This window comes from Phocoena sinus, chromosome 15 (assembly GCF_008692025.1).
Source record: "Phocoena sinus isolate mPhoSin1 chromosome 15, mPhoSin1.pri, whole genome shotgun sequence".
Classification (NCBI taxonomy): Eukaryota; Metazoa; Chordata; class Mammalia; order Artiodactyla; family Phocoenidae; genus Phocoena; species Phocoena sinus.
In genome coordinates, this window is record NC_045777.1 from 51361581 (window position 1) to 51378815 (window position 17235).

At 59.0% G+C, this 17235-nt stretch overlaps 1 protein-coding gene across 2 annotated transcripts in view; it reads right to left on the reverse strand.

Moving 5' to 3' along the window:
* The window catches only part of PKD1 (polycystin 1, transient receptor potential channel interacting), a 47871-nt gene extending 32062 nt beyond the window's left edge, over positions 1 to 15809 (reverse strand). The window contains exon 1 of one of the 2 annotated variants that reach the window (XM_032607025.1): positions 15400 to 15614. In XM_032607025.1, coding sequence (XP_032462916.1) covers positions 15400 to 15614 — 215 coding nt within the window. Of the gene's footprint in view, positions 1 to 15399 lie in introns of both variants that reach the window. The other variant, XM_032607026.1, reaches the window with a different exon arrangement.
* Positions 15810 to 17235: the final 1426 nt, after the last annotated feature.

Here is a 17235-nt window from a genome sequence, read left to right on the forward strand (position 1 = left end):
GATTAACGAAAGATACACAAATGTCACAGATACACAGAAAAACACCCGGTCTCATAACTGGAGAAACACCATGAAAACAGAACAACAGCACTTTTTGTCTACCATCACCCCCAGTGCAGGTGACGTGGTGGTGACACACCAGTGACTACACTCCAATGACTACATGACCCCAGCCCCTCTCGAGTCTTTCCGAGGATACACTCTCTAGCCAACAATTCCACCTCCCGGCCCGGCACAGAGGTGGAGGCCAGTCACCCGGCCCGTCCACCTCCTGGGCAGGGACCCTGGACCAGCCTGACTCAGTGGACACCTCCAGTCGCCACTCCCCCCAGGCCTCCCTGTGCTCCCACAGGTCTATACCTCCCGCCATAGTCTCCAAACTGACGAGGCCTGGGCCTCCCACCCTTGGAGCCTCTGCCCTTCCAGGTGTCACTCTGGCCCTCTGATGTCCCCAGAATGCCTCTCACCAGGCCTGCCCTTCCCTGGCCTGTCAATGCCTCCTCCAGGCCTATCTGTCTCCAGGTCCTGTCAACCCAGCTCCTAAAACATTCAGACTCCCCCACCCTACCCAAGCCACAGCTTGGTCCAGACCCCCATCCCTGGGCACCCGCCCAGACTTCACAGTCCCTCTAATCCGAGCTCCCGCGGCAGCCTAAGGGGTGTCCTGAAGCCCAGCTCCATCAGCCACCCTCTGAAACGGGTTTTGCTCTCTCCAGCTGCCCCACATACAACAAGAACTTAATAAGAACTGGCTGGTGTGAAGACAAGGCCCTCCTGGAAGCCAGGGGCCTGAGTGCCAGCCCAGACCCCAAGACCATGCCCAGGGGTGGTGCTGGGATGCCTGGTATGAGAGCTCTGCCTGGCTCACAATGTCCAGGACCACTTCTGGAATGAGGCTCAGGAAATGGCCCCCACCCCAGCCCCTGACCACTGCTCCTTCCTGGGGACCTGCTATCCACATGGGGCCTCATGGCCACCTATACCCAAATACTGGCTGGGGGCCAAGGGCTGGGGGCCAGTTCTCAGTCGGGCTGCTCACGTGATCCTGGCTTCCAACACAGCCAGGTGGCCACCTGGGGGACTTCTGGAGAGGTACCACCTGCCTGCAGGTGATATGAGGGAAGCCAGGCCCAAAGGGGCTCCTGTCCCCCTCTGGCCCCCACCAAGGGAGTGAGGAAAGGGGGACTGTGGACGCACTCAGCTAACTCCTGGGAGCCTGGTCTCTCCCTCTGCATAGGGGGCAGCCATTGGGAGACTTGGCACTGAGTGGACGGCATGTGGACATGACATGCTCAGCTGATGCTGGCTGCAGCCTGCCTGGGGAGGCAGCAGGCCACAGGCAGCCTCCAAATCATAAGGCCTCAGGCAGGAGGGTACAGGCAGTAGGTGGGCAAAGGTGGGCAAGACCAAAGTTCTCCCCTGAATCGGGGGCTTCCTCAAGAAGGGCTGTGAGTAGAACCTCGGGCACAGTCAAAAGAGCTACATAGGGCTTCCCTGGTGGCGCAGTGGTTGAGAGTCCGCCTGCGGATGCAGGGGACGCGGGTTCGTGCCCCGGTCTGGGAAGATCCCACATGCCACGGAGAGGCTGGGCCCGTGAGCCACGACCGCTGAGCCTGCGCGTCTGGAGCCTGTGCTCCGCAACGGGAGAGGCCACAGCGGTGAGAGGCCCGCATACCACAAAAAAAAAAAAAAAAAAGAGCTACATAGCTGCAAGGGGCAGGGTCCTCCCAGCAGCGGGACCTCTGAGACTGGACAGGGGTCCCACAGGGTCAGGGCTGGGGCTGCAGCTCCTGCTGGGACCACATGGGGACAGAGGCTTCAGCCCAGAGGACCTGCAGCCCCATCGCTGCTCTGACCAGTGGCCTGACTGTGCAGGCTGGGGGTACACCTGATTTGGCAAAGGCTCTATCCCGGCAACAAGCACAAAACGGCAGTGTGGGTGCCACCCAGTAACGCCGCATGCCCTGAGAGTTCAACTGCTTTGGGCACCAGCACAGCCACATGCACGCCCCGAGGCACAGACGTCTTTCCCCTCACCCATGAGATGTGACAGGAGCTGGTCAGCAGGTGTGGCTCACACCCCCGCTTAGCCACAGAGGCAGGAGAAACGCAGCTGCAAGATGCAGTCCCCCCGCCCCCCGTGACTGTTCAGACTCTAAAGAAAGCGCTGGAGGGGTGCACGGTAATAACCCCACTCCTGAGAGCAGGCAGGCCCCTCCATTTCCCACACTTTCATTCTGCTCTTCAAGCAGGAGAAAGTCGGTGCAGGAGGGGACAGACAGGATGCCCAGCAGGACCTAGAGCGGGGGCTTCAGAGTGGAGCAGACGGCGAGGGCCTGGGCAAGGGGGGCCAGCAGCCACACCAACCGGGGAGGTCAAGGCAAGGCCTCCTCCACTCCAAAAAGCGGCACGGTCCACTGACAGTGGGCTCAAGGCTGGAGCCCTACCCGACTCACCCGAGCCAGGGGTCCCAGACAACCTCACTGAGCAGCTGGGTTTCCCATCTGGATACTGGCGGGTGTGTGCGTGCGCACGCAGGTCCCTTCCCCCAAAGGCTGCGTGACAGGGAGCCCATGCCCAGAGCATGGGTCCCAGGAACTCCAGAAGCAGAGAGGCCCTTGGGGGCCAGAGGACATAGTGACAGGACCCTCTGGCAGGGTCACCTCTGCCCCTCACAACGGAGCCTAGCTTCCCCCTTCCATCTGGCGGTGCCACTGGGTAAGCCAAGCTGGGCGCTCACAAGCAAGCCAAGAGCAGTGGGGGAGGCAGCAGTCGGCCTTCCTCCGGGGTGCTCCGTGCCCTCCACAGCAGCCCCGCCCAACCCCAGCTGGCCGATCCAGCGCACAGACTGGGAGACCAGGTCCAGCAGGATATAGGAGACACAGGATTTGCGTGTGGCATGGCAGCTGCAGCCACCCAGGCCTAAGGGAGCCCATGGCGCCTGCGCATCACTGTGTTAAGCCAGTGAAGTTCGCTCAAAGCCTTTAGTCTGTTGCTGAGGAGTGAGCACGATGCCAATGCACGGCCGCAGAGCCCTGGATTCTTAATGGTTGGCGAAGATTCCACATACAAATTCTTTTGAGTTTATCCTCACTGATCCGTTCCATAAAGCTACAAGAAGAAATCGTGACACCCAGCGGATCACCAAAGCATGGTGAGAGGCTCTCGCCGTGCAGCCTGGAGAAGGCATAACGCTCTCCAACACTGCTGCTACTGCTAACGGAAGCAATGCTTGTAAAACTCCTACCTAATAAACAATTTGGGACAGTCTCATCTGCTTTAAAAAAAAAAAAGGGACACACACATGGTGTCTCCCAGTACAGGCCAAGGCCCTCTACCACTGCACATGAGCATGTGTGCCCAGAGGTGGGCTGCTGGGGCATCCACACCATCCCCGCGGTGGGGTGAGGCAGGCCAGGAGACCAGGGAAAGGCAGACAGACTCCACCCAATGTCAAGTACAACGCACCAAGTGGGGACGGCTGTGCCATGAGAAACTTCAGTGAGACTCAAGCAGGGGCTCCTCTGAGGCTAAAGGGAGGACAGCTGTGGAATCTGTGCCTCTGAGAAGTAGAGCTGCAGGGGCCCAGAAGCAAAAGCCCTAGGCAGTCAGATGATCCAGAGACGGGGACTGGGGGACAGTGGGACACAAGGGTGAGCGCAAGCATGAGACACCCACCAGGGGCACCAGGGACAGCTCCCCAGCCAGGGCCTCAAGCAGAAGAGGAAAGAAGGAAAATCCCTACAATGTTTTTCCACATCCCATTTTCTGGAAAATCCATCATTAGCGGCAGCTGCGGGGAGCCATCTGCGGTGCCAGAAAAACCAGGGCAGCAGAAGGGAGCCGGGTCTACCTCAGTGTCCCAGCCAACGCCCACCCTGGCAGGACACCATCATCCCTGGCCTTACTGGCCCATGGCTCTTGGCCATTCTGGGCCCAGCTAAGTCTACTATCCAGCTTGGCCTGGCCCAGCTGCCCCCAGGAGGCTTTCCCCCCGACTGACGAAGACAGCCTCACCCCGTCATGAGTGCTGGCCATGTGCTCCCCATGCTCCCAGCTCCAGGGAGCCCCTCCTCCCCAGGACTCACCTGGGCCTGGTCAGGACCCACAGTGCAGAGAAAGACCCTGCCCGGCAAAGCTCCTGAGGCCTGAAGGCAGAACCAGGACAAAAGCCAGGTGTATCACCACAGGCCAGGGCTGCCTCGGAGCATCCATAAGGGGCGTGCCACAGGTAACAGTGTGGTGGGGGTGCAGAGAGGACACTGGAGGAGGGCCTCTGGAGGCAGACACTGGTGGAGTCCTCACCTGGCCTCAAGGCCCTGAACAGCCACTTTTCCACATCTCCATCCGCTTTTTTATAAAAATAAATTTATCTTTGGCTGCGTTGGGTCTTCGTTGCTGCGCGTGGGCTTTCTCTAGTTGCAGTGAGCGGGGCTACTCTTTGTTGCAGCGCGCAGGCTTCCCATCGTGGTGGCTTCTCTTATTGCAGAGCACGGGCTCTAGGTGCGCAGGCTTCAGTAGTTGTGGCAGATGAGCTCAGTAGTGGTGGCTCGTGGGCTCTAGAGCGCAGGCTCAGTAGTTGTGGCGCACGGGCTTAGTTGTTCCACAGCATGTGGGATCTTCCCGGACCAGGGATCAAACCCGTGTCCCCTGCATTAGCAGGTGGATTCTTTTTTTTTATAAATTTATTTTTTTTTTAATTTATTTATTTTTGTCTGCGTTGGGTCTTCATTGCTGTGCACGGGCTTTCTCTAGTTGCAGCGAGCGGGGGTTACTCCTTGTTTCGGTGCACAGGCATCTCACTGCGGTGGCTTCTCCTGTTGCGGAACACGGGCTCTAGGCACGCGGCCTTCAGTAGTTGTGGCTCACGGGCTCTAGAGCGCAGGCTCAATAGTTGTGGCACACGGGCTTAGTTGCTCTGCAGCATGTGGGATCTTCCCGGACCAGGGCTTCCCGGACCAATCCCCTGCATTGGCAGGCAGATTCTTAACCTCTGCGCCACCAGGGAAGTCCCTCCATCTGCTTTTGCCGTCACTGTTCTGGGGGAATGCCAAGGCTGCTGTGGGCCAGTCCCATCCCACCCCCAGCCCCTCGGGTTTCCACTGCACCCCCCCGTGACATCATCATAGTCACTGACGCCCTGCCCCCCACTCAGGTTCTCTCTGTCTTACAAAGCTGGGCGGTGGGGAACACAGCAAGCCCAGGGAGCCACCTAAAGGAGCGCAAGGAGCCCAGCAGAGCTGGCAGAAGCAGCAGAGGCTGGCTAAGCACCACAGCAGCCAGCCCCCACTGGGAAGAGAGCCAGCACCCAAGAAGTCCTAGGCCAAGCAGGGTCCACCCTCTGGCCATGTGGACCCTCCCAGATCCCTCCAAGGCCCAAGCCAGCAACTTCCAGGGACCCCAAGTCTGGAGGGGTCAGGCCAGCTCAGGGGGAGGGGTGACCTGGGGACAGGCACACACCCACAACAGCACAAGACACGTGTCACCTCCCTGGGCACCAGGGACGAGGCTAGCCCACAGCACTGGATGGAGATGGGGGCTTTCTCATACCTGGCTCGTCCCCTCCTGTTCCCCCTCCTGACCCGAAACAGGTAAGTGTGTTGGGGGAGGAGTGAAGACCCCTGTTCTACCCCCACACCTGGGCCTTCCTTCTCCTCTTCCCACAGTGCCCAGCTGTCACTGGAGAGCCCAGTCTGCCCCCAGCACTGGGCTGCCCCAACTCCCCCTGCCTTCCAAATCAGACATCCAGCCTCCCGGGGGAGTGTGTCCTTCTGGCTCCGATCTTTCCTATTCCGAGCAGGAGCTGGGGGTGGGGGAGAACCCCTGCTTCTACCACCAAGCTGGAGGTGTCCAGCAGAAGGTGCTGAGGGGCCCCCATCCTGTGGACAATGGTGGCTCCCCCTGACCTCCCCACACAGGGCTCTGCCCCTGCTCACATCCTAGTTCTCACAGAGGGGCAGGGAAGGGTGTCTCAGGGCCCAACAGGGAGAGATGGGGAGGGGGGTGTTAGATAAAGCCGAGTGGGAAGAGGTGTGTGAGGTGGAGGCCAAGGAGAGGTCGCTTTTGAGCCCTGGGTGGCTCCAAGTGCAGTGCCTCCTAGAGCTGAGGAAACGGAGGCTGCAGATAAGCCAGGACCCTGCCCTGCAGCCCCAAGCAGCCTCAGTCTCCTTCTCTGTCAAGGCGGGGGAGTGGCCAGGGTGCCTGCTCCCCAGTTCAGATGCCAGGCGGGGGTCTGGGGGCCAGCCGGAGCCCCCAAGGAAACATCTGCACATTCCAGACGCATGTGGTCAGCAGTGGAGGCGAGCACCAGGCCCCAGCCCAGCACCCCACCCGGTGCTGGCCGCCACGCTGGAAACAGGGCTTGGGGGGGAATGGGCTCCGGAGAGGCCGCCTGCAGATGTTACGTAACCACTCTGCCCGAGCCAGCAGCTGCCTCCTCCCTCTGGCAGGACAGGACAGAGCTGCGGCAGGAGAAGGCCCCCCACTCCCCATCCGAGGCCTAGGGCTCCTGCTTCCCGCTCTCGCTGGGCTTCCAGAAATGCAGCTTCAGCTGCCCTGTCCTCTCCATGGAGGCCCCAGGGCTCCAGGGAAACAGGCTTCCCTCAGCCCAGCCACGGGGGACCCCCAACACATCCCCTCAGGAGCCAGGTTGAGGCAGAAGGGATGAGAGGCCACAGGCTGGTCCCGGTGCCCTGGGACCCCACAGGCTGGTCCAGACCCCACCCACATGCTCGGCTCCCAGTGCCCCCACTCGACGCCGCGGTAACGGCTCCTTTTGGCAGTGGGACGGGGTGGGTCAGTTTGAGTCTAGTAACCTCACTCTGTCTTCATTCCCTTCTATTTATGGTGAGAGAGGCTGGCTTCCAGGGGCGGAAATGATGATGTTTAAATTAATGAATTCAAGTTTTGGAGAGAGAGCAGATCTGAAGAAAAACATGCGGAGAGGGTGAGCTGCAGGGGTGGGCAGGGGGCAGGCTCTTGGCGCAAGGGGCATGGAGGGGCCAGCCCGAGCCACCCACCCCCATCTGGCGCCAAACTAGGGCCCAGAAGCGGGGTCTGGACCTCAAAGACAGGGAAAGGCCTGCGAGAGCCCCCTGGCGCCTTGTCCCAGGGCGTCGGAATAGGAGGTGGCCTGTGTTTCCCTGAACATGTTATGGGCTCCCTCACCGGGCGTGGCCATCCCACGACTGAACCATCACCAGGATGAGACACAGGCGTCTGGTGTGGTGACATCCCCTGCCCAGGAAACCCCTGGAACTACAGGCCAGGACAAGGAAGGGAGCCCCGAAGAGGGGCCTTCCCAGATCAGCCTACAAAGAGGCAGCCACCATCAGGGCATTAATAAGACTGGGGGCAGGGGGTGGCGAAGGGCTAAGAGGGGACCCTCCCAGGAGAGGGCCCAGCTTGCCCCTCCACCTGCAGCTGGGGATTTGGGGCCACTCTTCAGGGCAAGGGGAGGAAAAGGACCAGTACCCATGGACACTGGCGCCCAGGTGCTGCCTTCAGCTGGGATGTCCCTCTGCACTCCGGCCCGTCACAGCCAGCCAGGGCAGGGGCTGTGCCGACCCCTTCTACAGATGGAAACGCTGAGGCTCCAGGAGGCTGCCCTCCTCACCCTGTGGTCGCTCCCAAGAGTCCGAACAGTGAGGACAAAGGTAGCCGGGGCTCTCCCCATCCTGGCCTGGGAGCCAGCACATGGCCTCCAGAATTCCAGGGGCAGAAGCATCATCCAGCGTGGCCAGCAATCCCGTCACCCAGTCGGCCACTGGGCATGGCCACTGGGCTACAGGGCTCAGTTTAGAGGTGCAGGATCTGGAGGCCCCGGGTGCTTTTAGCCTTGCCCAGAGCACTGGCCCTCATTCCTCGCCTCAGCCAAAAGGCAAGGCTGGCTTCTGCCCCGCCTCAGGACAGAGCCCTTTCCAGGGCAGCCCCATAGGATCCAAGAGTGGACTCCAGGCCTGCTAGAACTGGGGACACACTTTGCCAGGCCTGGGCCCATGGGCACCTCAGAGGGAGAAAGAGCCCTGCCCACTGTGGTCCCCAAACGTAGCCCCCTCCCTGGCATGGGCGGCTGGGTACCACTGGGCCCTTCGGCAGAGACAGCTGCCAAGCCATAAAGAACGAGGTGTTTCGGGAAGAAAGGACGTGAGCCGCATTTTCCAGCTGCGATTGCCCGACAGCGAGACTGCAGGCACGCGGCCTGGCCGGCCAGCACGGAGGGTGAGCCCCAGCGCACCCATCCCAGGCGGCGGCCGCCACCCCAGACAGCGCGGCCGGAGCAGGGTGTTTTCATTCCAGCACTCGGTGGGCTGGGCCCGGCTGGGTTCCCGTTGTGGCGCTGGCCACCGCAGAGTGTTCCGGAAAGGAAAATGTGTGTCTCGTCCAAAATGGCTTCCTCACTTGAAACCAAACCCCAGCCGGGGTCCCCCTCGGGAGCCAGGGTCCCCACATACCCACCTACATGGCACAGGCCCCCCGGGTGGGGGGGCGAAGGTGGCGGCACCGCCACCCGGCCAGCTGTCACAAGACGGCAGAGCAGCCGGAGAGGAGCCCGAACCTAACCTCCGAGGCGGAAGCCACAGGACGGGCCTGCAGAGATCTGGGAAAGGGAGACCGAGTCTGCGCACGCTGGGCACACCTGACCCGAAAGCGCCCGCACCAGTCAGCTCCTCAAGAGACAACACGAGGGTTGCAGTGAGCGGGGCAGCCACGGGGAGCACCGAGCAGCTCGAGTGTGCGCAGATTCCAATGGTGCCTCATCAGCTCAGGGCACAGAACAAGGTGTACACGAGAGCTCACAGTGCGGTTTATGCCTCATAACTTCACCATGTTACACATCCACACATGAAGGCATCGAACACACAAATGCATAAAACAGATAAAAACACAAGAGAAACATGCGAGGCATGATATATCCCAACAGCCACCTGGCTTTGCATTGAAGTCACCTCTGAGGCCAGACCAGAGGAGGCAGGAAGGCTTCTGAACATGGGGCCTCCTGGACTGGGTGCCAAGGGGTGTGTAGGAGCCTGCCTGCCCAAGGCTAGTCTGTGCGTTTCCCATCTGCTGCAGCATTTGGTCTGAGCAACACAGTCACGGGCACATGTGCACCAGCTCAGGGGCACCTCTCCTCAGGCTTTTTGTCTGCTCTGTGGCAGGGCAGGTCCTAGGGGCCCAACTCCTGCCAATGCTTGGGTATAAGGTAATGGGCTCTGAGAACACAGAGAAGGGACTGGGGGGGCCACTCTGGCAACAGTTATGATTATCGTGGCCACCATCAACTGAGTCCCGTGGGTGCACCATACACCCTCACCTCTGACGCCCCACAACCACATAAGGTTAATCCACTCATGGTACCCATTTTGCAGGTGAGGCAGCTGAAACTCAGAGAGGCTGAGTGACTCAGCCAAGGTCATACAGGAAGCGGAGGAGCTGGGATGTGAACCAGGTCTGACCCAAAGCCTAAGTCCCCTACTCCTGTGTTCCTTGCCTCCCTCCTGGAACCAAATAGAAAGTCAGTGGGGAGGACCAGAGCAGGGACAGCCAAGGGAATTTCAAGGAGGGAGCTGGTGGGAAGGGCTGGGGAGGGCAGGGCCAGGCAAGCAGCTGGGGCCTGAGTCCAGAGCCCACCTGGTCCCATTCAAACATAACCCAGCCCCACTCTGGGATGCCCCCACCGCCACCTCTGTCTGCTGATGAAGCAGGTCACTGGTGCTGTACCCCAGGCCCCCGAATGCAGTTCCAGGGATATGTCCCAGAGCGTGCTGATGAAATCACCTCTCTGCCACAACCTACCAGCCACGTGACCCTAGGAAGTGACTCAACCTCTGGGAGCCTCAGTTTCCTGGTCTGTAAAATGGAACCAAGTGTGGTTCTAACCCAACTGCACTGGGGCAACACATCACAAGAAAAGGGCTCAGCAGAGAGTCCCCACTCATGGCAACCGTGGAGAAGACAAGTCGGTTGCGGAAGTGGGGTGCACCCCTGGGATATTTTCTTCAGAGATTTGTTTTATAATTCACATACTATAAAGCTCACCCTTCTAAAGTTTACAATTCAGTGGTTTTTAGTATATTCTCAAGGTTGTGCAACCACCACCACCATCTAATTCCAGAACATTTTCATCCCCCAAAACAGAAACCCCACAATACTTGACCACCCCCATCCGCCACCCCCATCCCAGCTGTAGACACTAGTCTGCTTGTGCCTACATGGATTGGCCTGTTGTGGACATTTCTTATCAGTGTAATCATGCAACATGTGGCTTTTTGTGTCTGGCTTCCTTCACTGAACATGTTTTCAAGGCTCATCCACCCTGTAGCATGTATCAGTACTTCATTCTTTTTCATGGCTGAATAATATTTCATGAACAGACCACATTCTGTGTATCTATTCATCTCTTGATAGACGCTTGAGTTGTTTCCACCTTACAGGTACTATGAATAATGCTGCTACAGGCACTTGTGTACAAGTTTTTGTGTGGACGTAGGTTTCGTGTCTCTTGGGTGTACATACACCTGAGAGGAGAATGGCTGGGCCCTATGCTAACTCTATGCTTAGCTTAATCTTCTGAGGAGCTGCCATACTGTTTTCCAAAATGCTGCCCCATCCTACATCCCCACCAGCCGTTCACAAGGATTCCAATTTCCCCACGTTCTCACCAACACTCCTTATTGTCTGTCTTTTGGTGACAGCCATCCCAGTGGGTATGAAATTGTATCTCACTGTAATTTTGATTTGCGTTTCCCTGAAAGCTAGACACTGAGCATCTCTTCATGTGCTTATTGGCCATTTGTGTATCTCCTTTGGAGACTGATCTGTTCAGATCCTTTGCCCATTTTTTAGCATTGAGTCATAAAGGTTTTTATGTATTCTAGCTACGAGTCCTTCATCAGATAGATGGTTTGCATATGTTTTCCCCACCCTGCAGTCGTTTTGCAGGTGTGTTCACCCTCCTGGATGGTGGCTGTCCTCACTGCTCCCAGCTACTGCCTGGCTCCTGAAGGTTACTGGCACTGGGAATGCTCTGGTGTTGGTCCCTTCATGTCCCCAGGTGTCACAGATGAAGCTGAAGCCTTCCCATTCACCTGCGTGACCTGCCAGGGGATCTTATACAGAAGGCAGTGTGTGCCCTCTTGTCCACAGTTCAGACAAATCTGCAGTCTGTGTCTTAGCACAAAACTAATGTTACATGTGCACTTAGTCTGCATTTCCAAGTGCCAGCTATCATATGCAGCTCAGGTAATGTGAGGGTGAGACCAGCTGGGTACGCAGGACACCCAGGGCCTCCTGAAACCCACTGTCTCCACGCCCCAGCTAGTGTTCTTTCTAGAAGATGCCAATCATGACGCTTCTCTCCTGGGTCCCTCAATGCTGCCCCCCTGCTCTCTCGATAGAGGCCCCACCTCCCGCCCCTCCATCACCTGGCACCTCTGAGACTCTACCAGGCTGTCCCCTCTATCTGGGACGCTCTCTCCCAGCCCCTGCATGACTCCTGTGTGAGCACTGAGTCTTGGCTTCACTGTCACCTACACTGGGGATCCTTCCAGGGAGCCCCTCCAAAACGGCCTCCTCATCATCTGTCTTTTGGTTTAACACTAGCTCTGCTGTCATAAAAGCCTCAGAGACGTGGGCCTTGAAGACCCCTGGCACAGGGCCAGGCACACAGCAGCCAGACCCTCCCTCTGGTGAGGGCCCAGAGACAGGCCCCTCCGCTGCCCCGCCAGCCCTCAAGGCAGCCACGTGCATGACACCTGCAATCTAACACGTTACACACACACCAGGCCCACGCCAAGCCCAGGGGTCTACTCCCCGATGTCCATCTTCCCTCACACCCATGTCCTGTGCAGGCCCTGGGGGCTGAGTCTCCCAGAGACTCCCCTATTATTTAGGGGCACAGGTGAGGAAGGGCGAGGCCCTGAGTGCCCCCAGCCAATGGAAGACCCTAAGGCCCCAATATTTTAATCAGCGAACCAAGTGCCTATTGAGTCCCTGCTCTGAGCCTAGTCCTAGACCCAAACATTCACAAGACAGTACGAGGCCCACTTTGCGCCCCTGGCCAAAATTAGCAGCTCACATCACCTGAAAAGCTGTCGGCCAAAAGCAACCACACCTGAAAATGACTGACAGCACCTGGAGCAGTGCTGTCACTTCTAGAACTCTCTATGCCGTCCCGTCCAACATGGTAGCCCGCTGGATCTGGCTCGAGCACTTGAAATGTGGCTCACCATACAACACAGCTCTGGACCCGACCATCAATGTACAGGAAGAACACCAAGGGCAGAGGGACACATAGAGACACAATCCAAAAGCCAGGTGCCGTCGGAGCCGGTTTCCTCAATAAATCGCACAAGAGGAAACAGATGGAAGGAAAGCCTACACATCCACAGAGATTTAAAGGACATCAACTAACTGCACTGCCACTGCATGGACCTTATTTGGGTCCTAATTCAATCTACTACAAAAACTGAGACAACCACAAATTTGAACACACTGGACATGCAAAGTCATCAGGGTATTATGCACTGTTTTAGGTGTGATCGAGGTGTCACCATACATTCCAAAATGCTTACAGATCAAAAGTAGGATGGCTGGAATTTGCTTCCAAAATGGTTGGGGTGGGGTGGAGGTGTGGAGGGGTAGGCCAGGCCACAGGGCAGTGGGTCCATGAGGTTCATCACACTATTCCTCCCACTTTTGTGTATGTTCAAACTCTCCAGGATAAAAGCTTTAAAAATAGGAGAGCAACAACATTTTACTGAGTAACGTCATCTTTTTCAGGCTGTCATCTCTCAGCAGCATCACTTAACCCAAGAAAGGCTGTGGTCTCAGAATCCTGGGCTATCCTGCATGCTGAGGCCCAGGGGCCCCGAATCCCCCACCAGCCAGCCCCTGTCCTCCCACCCAAGTCTGGACACAGCTATCCTGCCACACCTCAGGCTGGCCAAGGAGTCTCAAATGGAGGGGTAGCTGCGAGACACTGATGACAGAGACGCCAGGCCTGAGCCCACTAGAGGAGGCTGCTGGTGACACCCAGGAGGCAGGGGTACTGGGGCCCCTGGACACGCACTCCCTCACCCGGGAGGCTCCCTGGCATCTCTGAGCTCAGCCCTGCTCCCTTGGAGAAGAGAAGCCTCACCCATCTCTTGCTCCCTGAGGAGGGGGTTTGCAGGGTGGACAGGCAGAATGGCTGGGGCAGCCCACAGAGCACAGATGGTGGCCTGAGGGACCAGGGTGAGGGGGCCTTAACATTTGCACCCAAGGGCCCAGTTTACCATTTTGCACCCAGTCCTCTGGAAATCTCCCAGAGGCAGCTTCAGAGTGTCAACAAGAACATGAAGTCTCCTCTATTCCCCATCCCCCTCCTCCCAGAGTCCCATCATCACATGCTGCAGGGTCAGCAACCCTGGGAATCCTGCTGGCTCAGGCCAGGCCACCAGCTCCCTGGACCTCCAAAACCCAAGACCAGAGCCTAAGGGGACACATGCAAGGCAACAGGCTCAGGCTCCATTGCTATGCCTGGGAGCCTGCACCCTGCTGCGGGCCCCTGGCCAAGCTACCAGTACGGTTTATTTCCTGGACAGCTCCTGGAGACCAAAACGCCGCCAGGTGATGAGGAAGCAGGAACAACCAGCAGGAGCTGGGGCCTGACCCCCCAGCAGCTCTCAGCCCACGAGAGACATATGTAACCTTACTCACAGCGTTGAGAAACAAGGAGTGGCGTGGATCCAAAACGACTGTGTGGGCACTGGCTGCAGGCCAGAAGCCCACCTCCACAGAGACAGCCGTGATGGCAAACACTTAAGCTGGCAGGGAGCAAGATGACAGCGTGGCCCCATGGCTCCCAGCCGCTGCCCCTGGAGAACCTGGTTGCCCCCAGCCCCCAGCCCCAACCCCCAGCAAAGCCCCAAGGAGGACCCATCCAGGAGAAGCACCCACCCCTGCCCCACCCGCCAACATCCAAACTCATCTGAACACTGACCATGAGGGTCCTCCTCATAAAAGGTGGCCACACACTGGAGTCACCCAGGGAACATTACAAAACCAAATCCCAGGTTTAATAAGCCTGGGGATGTTAAACCCCCACCAAGGGATTCCAGCATGCAGGCAGGGAGTGATGGAGTCCTGGCTTAGGTCTCTGCAAGTACCCAAACGGGGCCGGAGGGATGTGGATAAGCAGGCCCTGAGCCTGTCCCCATCTCTGGGGACAACCATCTGAAAATCTCAGTCCCCTGAATCCCTTTCAATCCAACCCTCAGCTCCTCACAGTCAAACCCTGCCTTGCCATGTACTGGCTGTTACTTGCTACTTGTGCTTGGACAAATCACATCACCATCACCTCTGGGCTGTTTTCTCATCTGTAAAATGGGCATCTTCACTGTACCTCACCTCAGAGGGTTAGGATGAGGGTTATGTGTGACAATTCACAACCAGAGCTTGGCACAGGCCCGGGCTGGAGGCAAGCTCTCCATAAAGACTGCCTGTTATTATTTCTGCCAAAATGCAAACCTGACAATTGCTTTTCAGCGCTTTAAACCCCTTCACGGCCATGCTACCCCCCTACTGTTCCCAGGATAACATCAGAACGCTAAACTGCACAAATGAGGCCCTTCATGACGCCAGCCCACCACCCATCCTGCTCCCACTCCCTCACACTACCCCTTCCCCCCACAGCTGCCACACTGGAGGTGTACCCCTACACCCACGTTCGACCAAGTCCAGCCTCCAGTCCTTCGCACACATGGTTCTCTCCTCCCTTCCCCTAAACCCACCTTCCTGCCCCTCAAGTAACAGGCCAATTCTTACACATCCATCAAATTCTTGTCCACCCCCTCCGGAGAGCCTTCCCTGTCATCCCAGATAGAGCTCTCTACCTCCTAGCTTCCTACTCCTGGGCTCCCAAGTGCTGGGTATGCCCCCAGGCCAAGCCGCATCCTATTAGGCTCTAATTAGAGTTTAAGTGTTTTTTCAGAGACCTTCCCGCCCCGCCTCCGCACGATGCTACAGGCCCCCAGTCAGCTGGCATTAGCGGAGCCCCACCGGGTTGTGCGATGTCTCTGCCTGCAGGGAATGCGGTATTTTCCTATTTCCCTCTGGCTGAGGCCAGGCGGGCTGAGAGCCGGCCCCGGTCCCAGGTTTTCCTTATTTAGTCGGGCCGACCTCACTGCGCTGGAGCCTCGCCCTGGGAGAGGCCTGGCCCGCACTCCGTTTCCCCTTCTAGAGGCCGGGGACGCGCCCACGCCCTGTGAGGCCCGCCAGGCCGGCGGCCTGCCCGGCCGGCCTCTCCCCGAAGGGTGCAGGCGCCCCGCGCCCCGCCGGGCCCCGGCAGCCGCCAGTCCTTGCGCCCGCCGGGCGCCATGGCAACCGCCCGGCCCGCGTTGCGGGCGGCGGGTTACTTACAGCGCTGTGGCGTCCGCGGGGATGCGCAGCGCGGGCCCGAGCGTCCGCAGTCCGCGGCCGGAGCAGTTGACGCGGCAGGCGGCGCCGGGCGCCGGGCCGCAGAGGCAGGGGGGCGCGCACGGTCCGCAGCCGCGCCCGGGGACCCCCGCCAGCGCCCCGAGCCACAGGCCCAGGGCCAAGGCGAGCACCAGGCGGGCGGGCGCGGCAGGCGGCATCGTCAGGGCAGTGCAAGCATGGCCCCGGCCCGGTCCCGAGGCCCCGAGCCCGCCCGGCCTCGGAGGCCTCGGCTCAGGCTGGGCCCGCGCACGGCATGGCTGGGCGCGGGAGGGGGATCTGGCGGCGGCGCGGCCGCGGCCTGTCTGCCTGCGCGACGCCCGCTCGGCACTCTGGCCCGGTTGAGTCCCCAGCCGTCCGCTCGCGCGCTGGCGCTGCAGTGCGGGCCGGCCGCCGGCTCCTCCTCCTCCCGGTGCGGCGCGGGGCAGGGCTCCCTTAGGCCCCGCCTCCTGCTCGGCCCTGTTAGGCGCGGCGAGGGGCGAGCGCCAGGGCGGGTCGCCCCAAGGCCCCGCCCTTCGCTCTGCAGCTTGGGGGCCGGTGGGGCGGGGCTAGATGGGCGGGGCGCCTGGAGCTCCTCCCTTCGCACAAGCAGTGGGCCGGGCCTCGGGCTCTGCTCCCCAGGGAGCGCCGGCCTAGGTCTGCGCTCTTCCCCCTCCCCGCTGCGTGCGCCCCTCCCAGACCTCACTCAGCGCCAGAGCAGTCGCAACACTGAAAACACCAGCCGGGACCTCCGAGCGCCCGTTACGCGCGCTCATCCACTCCCAGCGCCTCTGTCCCTCTCCGCCACCGCGGTTTCCAGAACGCCTGGCACACAGTAGGCACTCAATAAATGCGCATCGCCTCCTCTCGTGGAGTTACCAGGGCGCCGGCGAGGAGTGGCGGCTAGCTCTCGCTGTCACGGTGGTGACGCCCAAGTTGGGCCTCACCTGGGCGGTGAAGTTCAGCCTCCCGGCCTCCCGCCGGCCGCTGGGCATAGGCTGCGCTCTGCGAGCCAGGAAGCCCACGTCCTCCCGCTCCGGCCGCAGTTTGCCCGCTCTTTCTGTTCACGGCGCAATGTACTCTGTGCTGTGACTCTGCCAAGGGAGATTTTGTTTCTCTGTGTGCGCAAGATTTAATTACGAAACTAACGCAGGTGGTGGGAAGAATCCAAGCCGAACAACATGGATGAACCCTGAAAACATGCTAGAAGCTAGACAAAAAGGACCACATATTATATGATTCCCTTTATTTAAAAATGTCCAAAACAGGGGCTTCACTGGTGGCGCAGTGGTTGAGAGTCCGCCTGCCGATGCAGGGGACACGGGTTCGTGCCCTGGTCCGGGAAAATCCCACATGCCGCGGAGCTGCTGGGCCCGTGAGCCATGGCCGCTGAGCCTGCGCGTCCGGAGACTGTGCTCCGCAACGGGAGAGGCCACAACAGTGAGAGGCCCGCGTACCAAAAAAAAAAAAAAAGTCCAAAACAGGCAAATCCATAAAGACAAGAAGTAGATTAGTGGCTCCTGGGGCTGGAGGGAGGGGGAATGGGTAGTGACTGCTAATGGGTGTGGGGTTCCTTTTGGGGATGATGAGAACCTCCTGGAATTAGATAGTGGTGATGATTGCACAGCCTTGTAAATATACTAAAATCACTGAATTGTGCTCCTAAAACCACTAAAATCACTGAATTTTATGGTATGTGAATTATATCTCAACTCTTAAAATAATGAAGAAATAATAAAATTGTTCGACCATTGGGCCATGAGTGGATACCTGACCCACGCTGGTCAGATGAGTCCCTCCTCC